The following is an 18,385-nucleotide window of genomic DNA, read 5'->3' on the forward strand; positions in this document are numbered from 1 at the left end:
TTTATGAAAGAGTTTAGTCCTGTTTAAGTAAAAACGTATTTGCCTGTGTATATCTAGGGTATGTAGACAATACTCTCCTCTGTTTGAATGGTTGGGAAAGAAAACTGGCAATTCAATGGCTTGATTAATGGACATTTCAGAGATCACTTTAGGCAGAAATGACTGATTAGTTTTCAGAGACTCTATCTCTATTAAAAATCAAGTATGGACTCTTGACACAAAGCTTGAAGTTCAGAAATACGTCTGGCAGAAGTAATAGCGACCAAAAACAAGGTTTTCCATGACAAATACTTGAGGTTGCAAGAAAAGGCTGGTTCAAAAGGTGCCATTGTCAGAGCTTGTAGAACTAATAAATCCCACGGTTGAACAGGTTCTCTAAAAGGTGGCTTCAGATTATTCACACCTTTTATGAAGGTCTTGCACAATTTATGAGAGAGGAATCTTGGACACCCTCATGAAAATTAGGAATTGCAGCCAAATGAACTCTAATGGTAGGGGCCGATAGACCAGACTGAAACAGGTCGGCCAGATAGTCTATTATCAACACTAGTGCTGAAAAGGGGTCTACTTGTTTATCTTTCAGCCAACAGGTAAATCTTTTCCACTTGCTTAGATAATTAATTCTAGTGGAAAACGTACGAGAAGCAATGAGAATTTCACATACTGGTAAAGAAAGATCATTCTGCCTGGCAATCAAGGGAAATGGAGTAGCCAAGCAGTCAGCTTCAGGCTGTTCAGGTTGGGATGAATCACGTTCTGTGGGTCGATCTAGTAGGCGAGGCCAAAGAAATGGGAACCAAATCTGTCGTGGTAAATATGGTGCTATGAGGATTACCTTGCTCTTCAACCGCCGGGCTTTCTTCAGAAACTGGGGAATGAGAGGAAAGGGCGGAAATGCATAGAGAAAACCAGAGGGCCAATCGTGAACTAGGGTGTCCCTGGGTGACTGTCCCGGAGGGGGAATCAGGGCGAAGTAGTTGCTGCATTTGTAGTTGGTCAGGGATGCAAAGAGGTCGCAGCAAGGATGGCCCCAGCGGTGGAAGATCTCCGTCACTATCAAGGGATTCAGGAACCACTCATGAGGTGTGAATGCACCTGCTGAGTCTGTCTGCTATCATATGTTGGAACTCCTGGGAATGTGCGTTGCTAGAAGAAAACGGTTGGTAGCCATCGCCCATTGCCATATCCTCATGGCCTCTCGAGGAAGGGGGTAAGATTTGGTTCCACCTTGCTTGTTGATGTACCAGACCACCGCCATGTTGTCTGATTGAATCGCAATTGTCCCAGACGGCAGCAGGGGATGGAATGCTTGCAACACCAGAAGCACCGCCCTCAACTCTAGAACATTTATATGCAGATGGGCCTCCAGTTGGGACCAAGTGCCTTGGACTATCTGTCCCTGACATAGCCCCCCACCCCATCAGGGAGGCGTCTGTGGTCACTGTGGCCTTGGGTTGCTGGGGGGAAAAGGGACGAGACCATTGTGAGAGATTGTGTGTCATCCAACAATTTAAATCCTGTTTGCACCTGTGGGTTACTCGAATCATGGCTGAAAGAGGATGCTGAAAAGGATACCATTGGGTGAGCAGTAGCCATTGTAGAAGCCTCGTGTGAAACCTGGCCAGGAGAACAATGGTGATGGAGGCTGCCATGGAACCCAACAGCTGTAGAACAGAGTGAGCCGTGGATTTTTTCCTTTGAAAGGATTGGAATTAGTTGTTGCTTTATCCTTAAAATTCTGTGCTCTGGAATAGCAGCTCAGCAGTTTTTTGTGCCCTATGAATTCTGTCGACTGAGATGGGGCGAGACTGGATTTCTACCAGTTTATGGTTATGCCTATCCTTTGAGCAGTGAGAAGACAGCATGCCAGGGCTTTTTCCAATAGATGTCTGGTGGGGGCAGAATGAGCCAGTCGTCTAGGTATGGAAACACCTGGAATCCTTGAAGTCGCAAGTGAGCTGTGACAACTGCCATGCACTTTGTGAACACTCTGGGTGCTGTAGAGAGTCTGAAAGGCAGTACTATGAACTGGTGGTGACTGGCTCCCACACGGAAGCACAGAAATCTTCCTGATGGCCTGTCCACCTTCATGTGGTAGTACGCATCTTGAAGATCTATACAGCACATCCAATCGTCTTTTTCCAAAAGCGGGAGGATAGACTGTATAGTGACCATCCGGAATTTTTATACTCTGACAAACTTGTTCAATACACTGAGATCCAAAATTGGTCTCCAGTCCCGGGTTTTCTTTGGCACCAAAAATAGTCTTGAGTAGAATCCGGATCTTATCTGGTCTGGAGGGACTATTTGGAGGACTCTTTTTCTTAGCAGCTTTTCTATCTTTAGTGCTGCTTCTTCCTTTTGACTGGGTGGAACGTCGGGAAGATTTTTTTGAAGGGACGGGACAAATATCGAAGGGGATATGATAACCTCTGTTTATGATCCTTTGTACCCAACAATCAGTGGTGATGGTTAGCCAGGCAGAAGGGTACAAGGAGAAACTTCCTCCAACCACCTCCAGAGGAAAGGAGTTGGGCCGCTCTTCAGGAGTGCTGGTAGGATTGACCAGGGAAAGAATCTCTGGAACCTTGGTTACGCGGCCCCCCTCTGCCCCGAAAGGAGCGTCTTCCCTGTGAGTTTCCCCCTCTGCCTCTGGGGGAGAACTCGGCCTGTGTGTCACGGAAAGGACCCTGAGATTTCTTGAACCATATCTTCCCACTCTTTTGGTTTCGGGAGAAAGCACGTTGAGGGGAAGAATAACGGACACCTACGGTAGAAAGGGTCTTACCATCCTGTTCACATCTGGTCAGTGTGCTTTTAACTTTGGGCCCAAACAAGGAGGAGGGCTCAATGGGAGCATTAAGAAAGGAAGACTTAAAAGGTTCCGCGAAGTTGCACAAGTGCATCCAGGCGTGTCGTCTCAAGACCGCAGCTGAACTTGCAGCTCTAGCTGCTCCTTCTGACGCATGAGATATCAATCGCATAGAGGAGTTAGATACAGACTCAGTGGTGGCCAGCTGAGAGGCCACTGTCATGGACCTCATCAGACACTGCACCAGCCAAGGTTTCAGAGAGCTCAGAAACCAGATCCCTTTGAAGCCTGGTAAAATGTGCCATATAATTCAGGGACCTGATAGCAAAGGTCACTGAAGCAAAGGTGCGCTTCCCTATTCTGTCCAGGGCCCGGGATTCTGTGTTAGGTGGATGGACAGTCTAGCCTTTTTCTTCTGTGATATCCTTTTTTGTTGCAGCCGCCACCACCAAAGCATCTATGGGAAGAACTTTGGACCAATGGGGATCCGAAGCAGGAGGGGACAAGATCTTATCTGGCCTCTGGAGAATAGCTTCAACAGTATCAGGGGCCTTCGAAGCACACTGCACGATGAACTTGACAAGGAGGTAGGGGGCCAGGCGCAAAAGGCCTTCAGAAACACAGATTCCTCAGGGGTTGGATTAGAGGGCTGCCAGTCACCTCTCTGTTTCAGGATTTCGAGGATATCGCCAAAGGCTACCTCAGAGGGTGACCGAGGGGATCCTTCCCCCTCATCGAAATCTGTGTCTTCGGTGAGGGACTCCTTGGAGTCCATGTGCTTCCTCTTACACAAACTTTTCCGGTGGACCTCCTCAGTGGGAGAAGCTGGGGAACAACGGAAAAGGGGATTCCTGAGGGAATATGTCCTGAGGCCCTTGCACCCTGTGTCCGCTAGGTGCGACTTGTGAAACCAGTGCACCAGAGGAGAGCAGAAGTATAGACAGTCCGGTATTGCCAGCAGCAGCAAAAGCCTTCTCCATCACTTGGAAGGCTGGCCCACCCGGAGAGGATTGTATGTCTAGGACAGGGGGCACTCCTCCCCTAAGTGGCTCAACCTGCCAACTCAGAGTCTCTGGATGGCTGTGGAGCAGCAAGCTATGAGTGTCGCAGCTGACATTCTGGGTCGTAGCAAAACTTTCCTGATATGAAGGCAACTGCGGTTCTTTAGTGAGATCCATAAAGGGAACCGCAGAAGGGGAAGACTGTACTATTATCCATGGACTTCAAAGGCAAAGGAGGAGGAGAATAAGAAGGTGTCTTTGGAGATGGGTGATCACCTCCCAAGGAAGGATAGTTCCTGAGGGGTGGAATACCTCTGGCCAAGAATGCCTGGTCCACAAGACGCAAGACATCATGTTCGGAAAGGCTTCTAGTGGACCTCACAGAGACTGACGGAGAAACAGGCCTGTCCACAAAAGAGACAGACTTGTTGCCCATCTCATCTGACCGCACCAAAGACAACGGTGCTGAGAAAGACTAAACTACTGTAGTCTGCACAGAAGACATCATCAGTGCCAATGTCATTGCCTGCACTGACAGAGGGATCAGTGCCAAAGTGGTTGTCTGCGCCGAAGCTGGAACCGACAAAACTGGAGTCAACAATAAAGGCCTCGGTTCAGAGGAAGATCTCAAAGCTGACGCGGTCAAGGTCTCTGCCGACTGAACGGTCGGTGCCGATACAGTGGTAATGGTCTGAACCGAGGAGTCCCTCGGTGCTGATATGTAGAAGGCTGCAGGAGAGGACGGAGCTGAAATCACTAATGGAGCCGAAGGCCTTGGTGCCGAAGGTCTGAGCACAGAAAGCACTGGGGCTGACGGAGAGCTCCGGAGCCGAAATTTTAGCCTTTTTAGGTTTTGGTTGGTGAGAGTCCCCAGCCGGGGACGAAGGCAAGGATTTAGCCTTAGTAGAAACATCCATTTTCTTATGGGCTTTAGGAGGGGTTGAGACCTCTGACTCAGAAATAGCCTCTGAAAAGGGAAATTTTAGAAGTCCCTTCAGTATCAGCTCGTTTTTCCTTTCTAATAAAGTTCTATTAGAAAAGTTCTCACAAAAAGTACAAGGTGGTTCAACAGATAAATGGGAAGCTCCCAAACAATAAACACATAAAGAGTGTGCATCCAAAGTAGGCAGTTTGTGTCCCCAATCAGAACACCGCTTAAACCCCGGACTACCCTTTTTATCTGCCATATTAACAAATAGAAAAGTACCAACAATGATACAAGAGAGAACCCGAAGGTATGAAAGAGAAAGGGAAAAGGATTACCAACGATGGTAAGCAGAAAATTACCTCGCGGTAAGAAGGGTAAGTAAAGGACAGAAAAAACCTGAGGAAATTATGAACGCTAGAAGCGATCGGGCAAGAGACAATAAAATATCAACTTTTCTGACAGAAAAGTAATTTGTAGAGCAATTAAACAATTGACTGTACTTAGCTCAAGAGAAGTAGCTTGACAAGACTGGATGGCAATGCAGCAAATGAAATCTTAGGTAGCAGAGAGAGGGGATTGTGGGTAAGAGTTTAGCTCGAGAGAGTTTGAAGCAGACACGAGCTTGGAAAATGGCCGGCTCGGTTCTGAGCTCGGAACCGATACCCATGCGTAAGGAATGAATGAGGATTAACTATATCAGATCAATAAATACGGTTCTAAACTCACATGACTAAAACAAATTCCCTCAAATTAATTATTCATTAACCATTTTAAAGACAAAGTACATTCAAACACTAAATATTTCAAGCATTATAAAACTGAATTTATAGAAACAGTTGTTTAACCCTGGATGGTTTGTAGCATTTAAATATAGCTGCCATTTTAAGTTGCACCTATTAAGATGTTCATCTATAACAAAACATTTAGCATCTCTTTTTAAGCTGTTCCAAAAACTCAGAAGACAATGTATGGCTTTCTTCCACTTCTAAATGCCCATATAAAACATTAGCAGTTTTTCTTTTCTGAATATCAAGAACATATTCATATATTCTGTTTAACTTTCTAGAGGTTTTCTCCCACATAAAAAGCAGGACATGAAGAACAGATTGCATACACCACCCCTTGTCCCAGTCAGCAATGGGGTACCAACAAGGCTCAATTCTGGGTCCTCTCCTTCAACATTTTTATCAATCATCCATGCTTCCTCAAAACAAGCAACCCTTATTCAATATGCCGACAACACTAACAATCTGCTCCTCTAACAATCTTACCCAACTACAAAATATAACTCAAGATGCATTCAATTCCACTGAGTCCTGGCTCGCCAACCATCATTTCCTACTCAATCCTAAAGAAAAACTTGTCAATCTTACCCAAACGACTCATCCTTGATAACTGCAACTTTACAATTACTTCACTTAACACTCTGTATTTGATGTTTCAAACACCAAGTTATTAGGTGTAACAACTGACGACAATCTTAAGCTTGACGTGCATATTAATTTAAAAAAGACCCATCAAACACTGGGCATGTTGTATAGGGCTAAAAAATTCATCACCAACTCCACAAAAGTAACCCTTGCCACCACTTATCTCTTACCATCCCTTCTATATGCTTCCCCTATTCTAACTAATCTTCATTCTTCCCTTAGTAAAACTGTCAATGCTAAAATAAAATAGCTAAATTAGGAATTTTATTTTATTGTTTTACAACATAATGTCCTTAATCTATGTAATGTTTATATCCGATTCCTCTCTGATTTAATGTATTATATCCAATTTAATTTATTATGTTATGATTTTATGTATTGTTTGGAGCTTTTCTCCCCGGGCCTCCACTGAAAATGGACCTATGTCCAGTCTGACCTTCCCGGTAAACAAATGTAAAATAAATAAATTCGCAACTCGTCAGCCCCTCAAATCACACCACTGTTCTGCACTCAAAACCCTAAATTAGCTCAAACTCCCCCATCTGCTTACTTTTAACCAGCTATTAACACCCACAATACTGTACAAAATCCCTCAGTTTATAAAACCAACTCTTCCTACTTCAACATTATCACACACAGCTTCTTAACTCATCATCATCAGCCCCCCTTTTCCCCATTTTTTCTACATGGGGTCGGGGTATCGTGTTAACTGTCGCCAACTCTCTTTATTCAGTCCCACACTCCTGCCTTCTTCAACACTCATGCCTGACTGTTGCAGATCTTCTTTCACACAATCCATCCACCTCTTTTACTGGACATCCTCGCTTCCTCTTACCTTCTTCCTGCCTGTCCCAAATCTTCCTCACCAGATTGTCTTCTGCTTTTCTACACATGTGCCCAGACCACCATAACCTGTTCTCTTTGATCTTTTCTGCAATTGGAGCTACTTTGGCTTCTTCTCTTATGTCCTCATTTCTTCGTCTGTCCCACAATGTACATCTTATCACCTTTCTCAGGCACTTCATTTCCATCACCTCTAGCTTCAACTTTTCTGTCTTTACTGCCCTGGTTTCTGTACCATACAATAGTACTGGTCACACCAATGTCTTGTACACCTTACTTTTCAAATTCTTTTGCATTCTTCTGTCATAGACTATGCTGATACTCTATGTTAGTTGGCTGCAGCCCCTCTGATTCTAGCTTTGATCTCTTTATTCAGACTACCCTTTTCCTCATCAACTCCTCCCAGATACTTGAAGCTGTTTACCTGTTCCACTTTCTTCCCCTCTCTCTCTCTCTATTCTAAGATTCTTCTGATTTCCCCAATTTGCTGCCATTACCACCATCTTATCTGTGCGTAGTTTCATCCCATGCGCCTTCAGATTTGCATTCCATTCTCCTATTCTTTGCTGAAGTTCTAGCTCAGACTCCATCTGTACTGCCACGTTTGCATACAGCAGCTTTGTTGATCTGTCCTCTCCACCCTGTTTGCTAATGTAGTCCATCACCAGTATGAACAGCAGTGGGCTCAGAGCTGAACCCTGATGTACACCCACACCCACTGGGAACCCCGCTGTGAGGCCGAACACTGTTCGTACTTGAGTTATTGTGTCCTTGTACATAGCCTGCACTAATTCTACCAATGTTTCTGGGACTTCAAACCACTGCCGTACTGCCCAGATCAACTTTCTTGGGACCTTGTTGTATGTTTTCTCCAAGTCTAGGCATGCCCAGTTGGACTCATCTCCAGCTTCTTCTCAAGAATCTGTCTCAACGCAAACATCGGGTCAATTGTGCTGCATCCTGATCTGAATCAAAACTGCTCATCTCCCATCTTACATTCTACTACTCTGCGTATCCATTTATCAATCACCCCCTCTAGAACTTTCAATCAGTGTGATAGGAGTTTGATGCCTCTGTACTGCCCACAGTTGTGGATGTCCCCTTCGTTCTTGTACACTGGCACGAGTATGGTTATTCTCCAGTCATATGGGACACGCCTTTTTCTCCATACTGCTATTAGTACCCTCAGGAGCCATTTCTCCCCTATCTCACCCAGCATCTTTATCGTATCTGCTGTGACCTCATCTGAGCCTGCTGCTTTCCCTGACTTCATCTTCCTTAGAGCTGTTCTTACGTCTTCTAGGGTGGTCTCCTCTTCTTCTCTCATCATAGGCGGTTTCTGGGGCAGTACAGCTTCTGTGGGGTTTTCTTCATTCAGAAGCTGCTGGAAATACTCCTTCCACCTGGTTTTGATGTCCTCTGGACTGGTGAGCAGGTTGTTGCTAGCATCCCTTATGAAGGGTGTTTGACCATCTTCATCTTTCTGCGTTTGCCTTGCAACCTGATATAGTTTCTTTGTGCCCCTTACAGAGTCACTTTGCATAAATTAGTACAGTGCCTCCGATGCCTTATTCTTTGGTATTGCAAATCCTTTGTTAGCCAACCAGAAGTCCTTCCTAGCCTGATCAGTCTTTTCGGTCTCCCACTTCTTCCTGCACTCCTTTTTTTCTTTTGATGACTTCCCGGACTTCTGCATTCCATCACCAACTTTCCTTATGTACCTTATTTCCACACCTGGCTTGGCCACATATCTTTTCTGCAGTCCTGACATGCTGTTTTTAGGCATTGCCATTCTTCAACTCCACCTATTTCCTCCTCTTCTTGGGGTGCTAGAGCCCTGAGTAATTCCATGAACTGTTGTACTTTCTTTCCAGTCAACTTCCAGGTCTTCAGCCTGGTCTCTGTTGACCTTAGAGACTTCTCTGACCACTGCTTGCAGCTGATTGTGGCAACTAGTTGTTTATGCTGTTTCACTGGGGATGACTTTCCAATCATGGAATCTGCCCCATTGCCTTTTCCTTATTGGGAGGAAGTCTACCAGAGTTGCATGTTGACTACTCTAGTATGTGATCTTGTGACAGTCTCTCTTTCTGAACCATGTGTTGGCTACTATCAAGCCATTTGCCAGACAGAAGTCTAGAATGGCATCTCCTTTATTCCTGTTGCCCCACCCATGTGGACCCATGCAGTCCTCATATCCTGTTCTGTCTGTCCAGATACGTGCATTCAAGTCACCCATTATCAACACCAATTCATATTGTCCTGCTTTATCTAGTAGGTCCTGCAACTGCTGTCTGAATTCACTCTTTTCCTAACTACACAACCCCTGCTGTGGGGCATAGGCTGACATTATGAATACTGCCCTATCATTGCACTAGAGTCGGACTGCCATGAGTCTGTCACTAATTCTGGTATCCCTTACTGCCTTTTGAATCCTCTCTTTCACCACAATTCCTACACCATTTCTAGCCTGCCCTCTACCCGAGTAGTAGACTCTGGATCCCAAGCCAAGTGGCTTTGCTGCACTGCCCTTCCAACTCATCTCCTGGATACATAGGATGTCCAGCCTCCTCCGTATCATCATGTCATCCACCTCCAAGCTGTGCCTTGTCAGTGAACCTACATTAATTCTCAGTTCATGTTCGGCAGGTTGGTTGGTTTTACATCCAGCTTTCGCTCAACAGAGCTATCCCAGGTAACCCAGGCTGGGCAACTAGACACCAGCCAGTAGCTTATTGAACCAGGGCTGCTGGGCTTTATGGCGGACACACAGTGGCCAATAGGGGAAGATATGCCACCTCCCACCATTAGCATGGTTCCATGACGTGGGTCAGAGTAGGCCAGATCCTCAACCCACTTAGCACCAGTAACTACCCATGCCCACTTTTGGTGACATTAGTCAACATGACCGAATCACCTAGAGCCATATTTTACACAGAGTGGCTAGCCCTGCCACAACGAGCAGTCTGTGATCAGTGTTCTATCTGGAGGATGCTGTGCACCACAGTAGATGCCCAAAGCAGTTGGACTGTACAACTCCTCTCCCTATAGGGCACCATGTAGAGTCTGTGTTGTTGCCCACAGCTCCATTCATTGGTGAGTTTGAGATGGAAACACTCAGCATGTTTTTCAGACATGAGAGAAACCCTATGGAGACACAGGAAGAACATGCAAACTCCAAATAGGCATTGGTCAGAGGTCGGGACTGAACCTTGTACCTTGTGCATGGGAGGAGAAGACTTTAACCAGTAAGCCATCTGGTCTCAGCTTCTTAACTATCTTGTCCAAAATCAGATACTTTCCCCCACACAGCTTGGCTTCAGGCCAGGTCATAGTACCTGCATTGCTCTCACATCCTTTATGGACACAGTAAACAGGCCTCGTGACACTTTCACCTAGTCTCCTCACTGTTCCTAGATCTCTCAAAGGCATTTGACACTGTTTCACATCCCCTTCTCACAAATCCCACCAACTTAGATCTCTCACCCCATATCTTAAACTAGTTCTCAGACTATCTCACTAATAGGCAACAATCCACCAAATGGCAACACTCCTTTTCACCTTTTCTCAAAACAACCACAGGTGTACCTCAAGGATCTATACTTGGTCCCCTCCTTTTCAGTATATTCATTAACAACTTCCACACCACCCTTACCAATGACACAGTTATTCAACATGAAGAGGATTCTACAATCATCTGTATTGACAAATCTACACCAGAGTTAAGTCTTACCCAAAATGCTTTCACTTCAACCGAAACTTGGATGTCAAACAACCATCTCGCTCTAAATCCCAATAAAACCAAACTTCTAATCACCCCCTCCAAAAAAAAAACTACCGCTCTGAAGAATGATTTTTCTGTCCAATCCCATAACGCTCTCATTGAAGTCGTTCCAAGTACCAAACTGCTAGGAGTTGCTATTGATGAAAATCTACATTCAACCTCCATATCCATAGCAACATCAAAAAAACACAAAAAATTAGTATCCTCTATAGACACAAATACTACCTTAACATTAACGCTAAAAAAGCTCCAGCAGCATCCGTGCTGCTACAACCTCTACTATACGGTGCCCCAGTTCTCACCAATATCCAGTCCTCCCTGAAAACCAGACTGGACTCTTGTTATAACAAGATTGCCAAATATGTAACAAATTCAAAAGACTCCGCACACCACCGCTTATCTCTACAACAGCTAAACTGGCTCAAACTCCCACACTACCTCACTTATTCACAATTAACCACTGCACATAAACTCGTATACAAGCCTTCAACTTCCCCCCTTCTCCTCCTTATTGACTACATACCACCCTAACAAGCCACTAAGATCCAAAAACACAGTGATGCTGAAAGTTGAAAAACCTAACCTTGCAGCTGGTCAAATGCTGTACTCTTTTTCTGTCTCAAAACTATGGAATGCCCTCCCACATTCTATCAGAACAATCAGTAATCCTGCTCTCTAAGAAGTCTCTCAGATCACACCTCTCTTCTCTCTGGCAATGTACTTGCGCCAAAATAGTACCGCCTAATACCTGCTCAACTACTATATCCCTCTACAATATCACTACTTAGGAGCTCTCTCTGACTTGCTGAATTCAACTGCTTATGCCTACAAAACTCCAAACAATCAAAACTGCTACCCTACCTGACTAACACCATCCTCAATGATCAAATTGTACACAATGTTGATGTGTAATGTTTGTAAATAACTTGTATCAGTGTTTAATATTTATTTCCATGCACTGAGACTGTATACACATTGTATATTGTGCTTTTTCTTGTATGTACTATTAATGTTATGTGGAGCTTTTCTCCCCGGACATCTACTGAAAATGGGCTACCTAGGTCCAGTAGACTTTCCTGGTTAACAAATGCAATAAATAAATCTTGCATCTCGTGACTTACATTCTTCTCACAAGCATCTCCTATCTATTTATAAACCTCAAAGGTTGAGTGGCGTTAGTCTGTATTCACACTGTGTTCCCAAGACCTGGAATAGTATTCCAGAATCATTCAGACTGATACTTCACTACTATACCTTCAAATCTCAATTAAAAGAACATCTATCCAACTCTTGGATCAGCTCATGCTCCATACCATCTTAGTATTCATTCCTATTCACATGTTACAGTACTTACTCTTGACCCGACTTACATCCCCTCCTGTTTTCCCACCATCCAAGCCTTTCATTTAGTAAACCTTCAACTATATCATCTGTTTTTTCCTTGTCTATCCAAAATAATCACTTGGTTTCTCTGCTCTACTGTTATATGGTACTTTGTATTTTCAAACTATATTAATATTTATATAAATTTTGGTACCAGTATTTTACTTTTCAATGTCTCTGTTTTTTTCAAGAATTTGCTTACATCTTTAAAAATGTTGTGGATCTTTTCCTCCTAGGACTCCAGTGAAAACAAGTAATCTTTTACCCAGTTGGACTTTCCTGGTTACCAAATGTAAAAAAAAATAAAAAATAAATAAAAAAGTCGTGGACAACTTTCATCACTGGTTTGAGTAGTAAACTGCACTCTGCACAACAATAAAGAATGCCAACCTTGGTCAGATGACTGTTAATCAGAACAAATTAAGGCACATGTCCGCTTCCACCACAAAAAAAAAAAAAAAAAAAAAAAAAAAAAGTGAGTTAGCAAAGAGGACCCAACATCCACAGATTATTTGCCATTCCCAGAGAGAAAGGGAAGGATGAGTGTGTCTGAGGGATCTCAAGCCAAACTGTAAAGCTGTGACAAGTACAACAAGTAAGGATGTGGAACAAAACCAACAGTCCATTATACTGGGAGGTACTCACCTCTCTAACAAAGCTGCTTTGTACATTGTGCAGGGGGCTTAAAATGGAAAAAAAAATGCACAAGCTAAACTTTCAATTTTCTCAGCAACTCAGTAGAAAGCATAGCAACCTCAAGACCAAAAGATTTTTGAAGAGGGCAGACATGCCTAACAGTGCTACACTATAACAGGGTGGCTGCAGTGGAGGTCAGGAAAACTGCAATGAAGTGTGATAAGACTGTAGGTTATAAGCGAACAGTGATAAATGATTAGTGGAAAAACAAGATTGTTTTCTGTAAGAAACAGTATGTTCACTAAAAGTATAAGCTATGAGGATGCAAAAGTAAAACTGGGAATAATTCTGTACCAGTCAACTTAAAAGAATACAAGCAGACCTGAAGATCTGGTTCAACTATCTTTTATAGAAAGATTGCAGACTTTCCTATGCAGTGTATCATAAGGCAAAGAGAATCTCCTTTTTTAAAAGCAGATTTATTATACATTATCTGCATTTCTTACAGACAGTCTGATAAATTAAATCCTTTACTTAAACAAAAAGCTTCCACTACAAAATATGCATACAATGATTACAGCACTATTCGAAGAGCTCTGAGTTCTGAAGAACAGCTCAGACAGCAAAATGCCCGAAGGAAGGCATCTGTTACACAATCTTTCTTCTCTGGTACAAACAGAAATAACCTGTGTGAAGCTAAACTGTGATTAGTATGCCGAGTTCCTTAAAAGTAATAACACGAAGTATAACTCGCAGTACAGAAAAATACATCACATAACTCTAAACAAAGTCCCACCATTATTATGCAAATACCAATATGCCACTCTGCCCCTCAGTCACCTAGTGAAGCAGAAGCACTGATGTCCCTCCATAATATCCCAACACAAAATGCATGTCTTTGTGATACCAGGAAACCGCCACTACTCAATATTATGTAAAGATGAGACCATTCTAGACTTATGTCTGGTAAATGGCTTGATGGTGGCCAGCAAGAGACAAAGCCATAAGGTCACATACAAGAATGGCCAAAGTGCAACTCAAGTAGACTCCTCCTATGGCACTGGAGTAGAATCAGTGATGTTACAGTGTCAATTCAGAGGATGACACCACTAGAAAGTTATAAAGATACAAATAAGAAAAAAAATATATGTATGGACTTTCTGCAGCCATTTATCTTTGGAGATTTCTTTAACTGAAAAGATGCATTGCTAGTCCTGCCTATTCAAGGGGGGAACTATAACAGCCAGAGAAAAGATGATTAAAAAACTCTCTATCAATCATTAAACATCATATGTCAGAAATATATGATGTGATATAAAAAACATACAGTTGAACATCTACATAAACAAATGCCATTAATTAAAAGTAAAAATACCAAAGGTAGTAAACAGCAGCAGCAACTGGCAAATGTTCATACCTAATTTCTGAAGGGCAGAAGCAAATAATTATTCTACATCCTATGGTAAAATATTTACTTACAAAAGCACTGAACCCGCCATCTCTTCCAGCCATCCCAGCCAAGCGAAAAATGTACCACAGGATGCCAACTCCTACTGCTGCCATCCCCAATGCATACAGGGCACTGAAATACAAACAGCAAACAGTTACACACAAATATGCTTAACATTTTGTTTACATGTATTTAAGTGTGTGTGTGTGTGTGTGTGTGTGTGTGTGTGTGTGTGTGTGTGTGTGTGTGTGTGTGTGTGTGTGTGTGTGTGTGAGAGAGTATAAAATCCTACATCTAAAACTTCTACTGCATTAACTTCTTCCTCTTTATATTACTAATTTTCCAACTTACAATATTGTATTTATATTTATGATTACATTATTTAATTAAAAAATAGTATTTTACTCTGTATCATTACAGTGTAATAATATTTAAATGTTCTAAATTCACTTTGTACCAATTTACCTATCCTATGTACTGTATGTATATCTCTGTTTTAATTCTGTATTTTGTGTGGAACATTACAATGTCTGTGGAGCTTTTTTCCCCGAACCTCCACTAAAAATGGGTCTCTGACCCACTGGACTTTTCCGGTCAACAAATGTCAATAAACAAATTATATATATATATATATATATATATATATATATATATATATATATATATATGCAAACAAATGTGTGTGTATCTATAAATAGAAAGCAATGACTTACAAACACCACCATAATTAAACAAAAAAATTATGTGAGTTAACATACTGCTTTCATCTCTAATGGGCACTAGTTATCATTTTGTTAATTTTCACACAACCTCATAACACAGGTACACAGCAAAGAGTTATGTATATGTATTTTATGTCTCTCTCAATATTTAGACATATATATAAATATATGACACATACATTACATATTTTTATATATATATATATATATATATATATATATATATATATATATATATATATACATACACACACACACACACACACACACACACACATATACACACACCCACATGTGTGTCTGTGTATATATATATATATCTATATATATATATATATATATCTATATACACACACACAAATATATATATATACATACCCACACACACACATATATATATATATATATATATATATATATATATATACATACATATATATATTTATATATACACACACATATATATATATATATATATATATATATATATATATATATATATATATATATATCTATAGACACACACACACATACATATATACACACACCTATTTCCCGAGACAGTTCCTAGATATACTTAAGATGCATATGTGGAAATGTCAAAAGTCTTACTGAAGTCAAGGGCAAGTAATATTAGCTACTATCAAAAATATTTTTCAGCAGGTTAAAAGCCCCATCTGCTACTACGGTCCACCTAACTTGGATAGGGGTCTTGCCTTATTTAAAACTCCAGTGGAGCTCAGGAAGTTTATACTGTAACTTCCAATGGGTGGAGCCTAAGCCTTTTAACAGAATCAAATTATGTCCTCACATTTCAAACATTCATTCATATCTGTGGAACCACAGGGATTATGAAAGTATACATGTCAAACTCTTCAGCAAAAGACATTTTATAGTGGTAGTATTCTTTAGACTCTAGGTCTTACAATTAATTTTGTAAGTCACAATAAAGACAGTAACTATTACATTTGTACTACTTTGAAAACAACTTACAATATCTTGGCACCCACTCAAGTTATACACATACTGTCACAGCAGCATTTTATTCATCTAGCAGAGTTGTGTGTGTGTTACTTGGTTGTTGATTCTGGCTTGAACTTCCTCACTACCTCTCCTACCTGCAACTAACCACTGCACACAAAATAATCTTTAAACCATCTGACTGCCGTGCTCTTAGCCCAATATTCAGTTTATATAATCCAAGTAGACAACACAGATCTGAGAATCGGCACCTTTTTAGAATACAAAAAAACCTAATGTGCAAGCGGACCAATTTTTATACTCCTGCTCAGTAGCTAAAACATGGAATACCTTACACTGACTAATAGGACTGCTCAAAATCCTGCCACTTTCAAAACCAGAGAGGCTACTTATCTTCTATCTAAAATTGCACCTGGTCTTCTGCTCTCAAATCCTAACATCTACTACTGATTACCAACATTAATGTTTAACATTTACTGTGTATTAATATATCAGGTGTAATTCCTCACTGTTCCTACAGTCAGAAATATCTATTTTTATCAAATTATTGCACCTGTAATGTATCCAATTGTTAAATATGCTACTTTGTTATACATACTCAAACTGTACTCACTGCATTATATTTTACTCTGTATATATGTGCGTTCTATTCATGGAGCTTTTCTCCCCGGGCCTCCACTGAAAATGGGCTCTTTACGGCCCAGTAGACTACTCCAGTAAACAAATGCAAATAAATAGAGATATTTAGAAAAATGTGGAAATTATATGTATATAAATTAATATCACAAAAACAGATAATATCCAATTACCTGCACTACACAGCTGTCAAATATCAATGTAGTTGAATTTGCTATTGTGTAAGCTTTAAGATGAAATCTTTTAAAACCTTGCAGATAGAATAGTTTTGGAATTACTTATGCAAATATGGACAAGCAATATTTGACGCGTAGAGTTGTCAGTAGGAGTTAACTGCAAATGCACCTAGAGGCATCACTCGGATGTAGTAAGTTAAGGTCTGTAAAAGGACAGGCTATAGCAGCCAAGTTAGGTAAAAACTTTCTACGATAGCCTGCTAACCTTACAAAATGCTTTCACTGGATGTTTGGTACAGAGTATCAACCCGTTTATAACAGCTTCTATTTGGTCAGTTTGGGATTTAATTACCCTTTCCCAATCACATATCCAAGGTATCTGACGTCTGCATAAAAGCTTACTTTTGTCAGTATTAACAGCAAGGCCTAAACATCTTAAAGACTCCACTTGAGCTTGTACTTTGGATAAATGACACTCCCAGTCTTTTGAATAAAATGCATCATCAGGATGTTCAGCAATGTATCCATTAACCTTTGAAAAGTGACAGGAGCTCTCAAGAAGACCAAACAGTAAGACAGTGCAAAGAAAAAAAGACATTCAGTGGTTAAGAATGCTAGCTTTTATTTGGCTTCAGAGGTAATGGGAATTGGCGAGTACCTCTTGGTGAGATCTAGGGTGGTCAAAAACCTTGCCTTCCCTAGCCCCTCTAAGTTCTTTCACTCTCAGAATTAAGTGTCAAACCTGCATATTTCTTCAGTCTCTGAAATTACTACAAAATCTTTTGAAAATGTCCATCTTGGGGACCAGAACAATTCCTCTATGGCCTTGTAGTCTGTGTTATGATGGTCTGACTTTTACACACCTTAACAGAAACTATGAAATTACAATCAAACTGTTCCATTTATTTTGGGACTCCTCAATAACTCCCAGTTTAAGCATCCTTTCAGCTCTTAACTTATTGCTCTTCTTTGGGATTCTGGTACCCTATATGGCTAGAGATTCACCTTCTGCCTGGCAGAATTTCAAATTGATGCAGAATTAAATCTGTTCTACTAGACAACTCAGAAAACAAAAAAAAATCCTCTTTCTCCGTAACAATTACATAAGGGGGGGGGCACAGCCCCCACCTATTTTAAACAATGGAATCATAGACATGGATAATTACAAGTTGAATGAATAACTCTTTCCAGAAGATAATATATAACCAAACTATGTGGGGGGGGCACACACCCCATACTATATATACTAACTCCAGGATTGCACTACAGTGGGGAACAAGGCATAAACCTTTCAACGAAATGAGTTTCAGTCAAATGAGTTTTTAGTGAAGTGAGCTTTCAGTGAATTGTGCTCAGGCAACTAATCTTCAGTGAAATGAGTTTTCAACTAAATGAGTTTCAGTGAAGAGTGTTTTCAGTGAAATGAAGCAGACCCATATATATATATATATATATATATATATATATATATATATATATATATATATATATATATATATATACATATACACATACACATACATACATATATACATACATGTATATATGGTACCTATCAAAACATCTACTCTTCATAACATCTAAACTCAAAACATCAAGACCA

The 18,385-nt window shown here is 41.1% G+C and overlaps 1 protein-coding gene across 1 annotated transcript in view; it reads right to left on the reverse strand.

The window, feature by feature from the left end:
• SPG7 (SPG7 matrix AAA peptidase subunit, paraplegin) overlaps window positions 1-18,385 on the reverse strand; it is an 898,665-nt gene that overhangs the window by 540,036 nt on the left and 340,244 nt on the right. The window contains exon 5 of the mRNA XM_044081590.1: window positions 14,297-14,399. Within this exon, the coding sequence (XP_043937525.1) occupies window positions 14,297-14,399 (103 nt within the window). The remainder of the gene's footprint in view (window positions 1-14,296; window positions 14,400-18,385) is intronic.

The sequence above is a fragment of the Protopterus annectens genome, chromosome 8.part1 (assembly GCF_019279795.1).
Source record: "Protopterus annectens isolate FY-2018-M chromosome 8.part1, PAN1.0, whole genome shotgun sequence".
Taxonomy (NCBI): Eukaryota; Metazoa; Chordata; order Ceratodontiformes; family Protopteridae; genus Protopterus; species Protopterus annectens.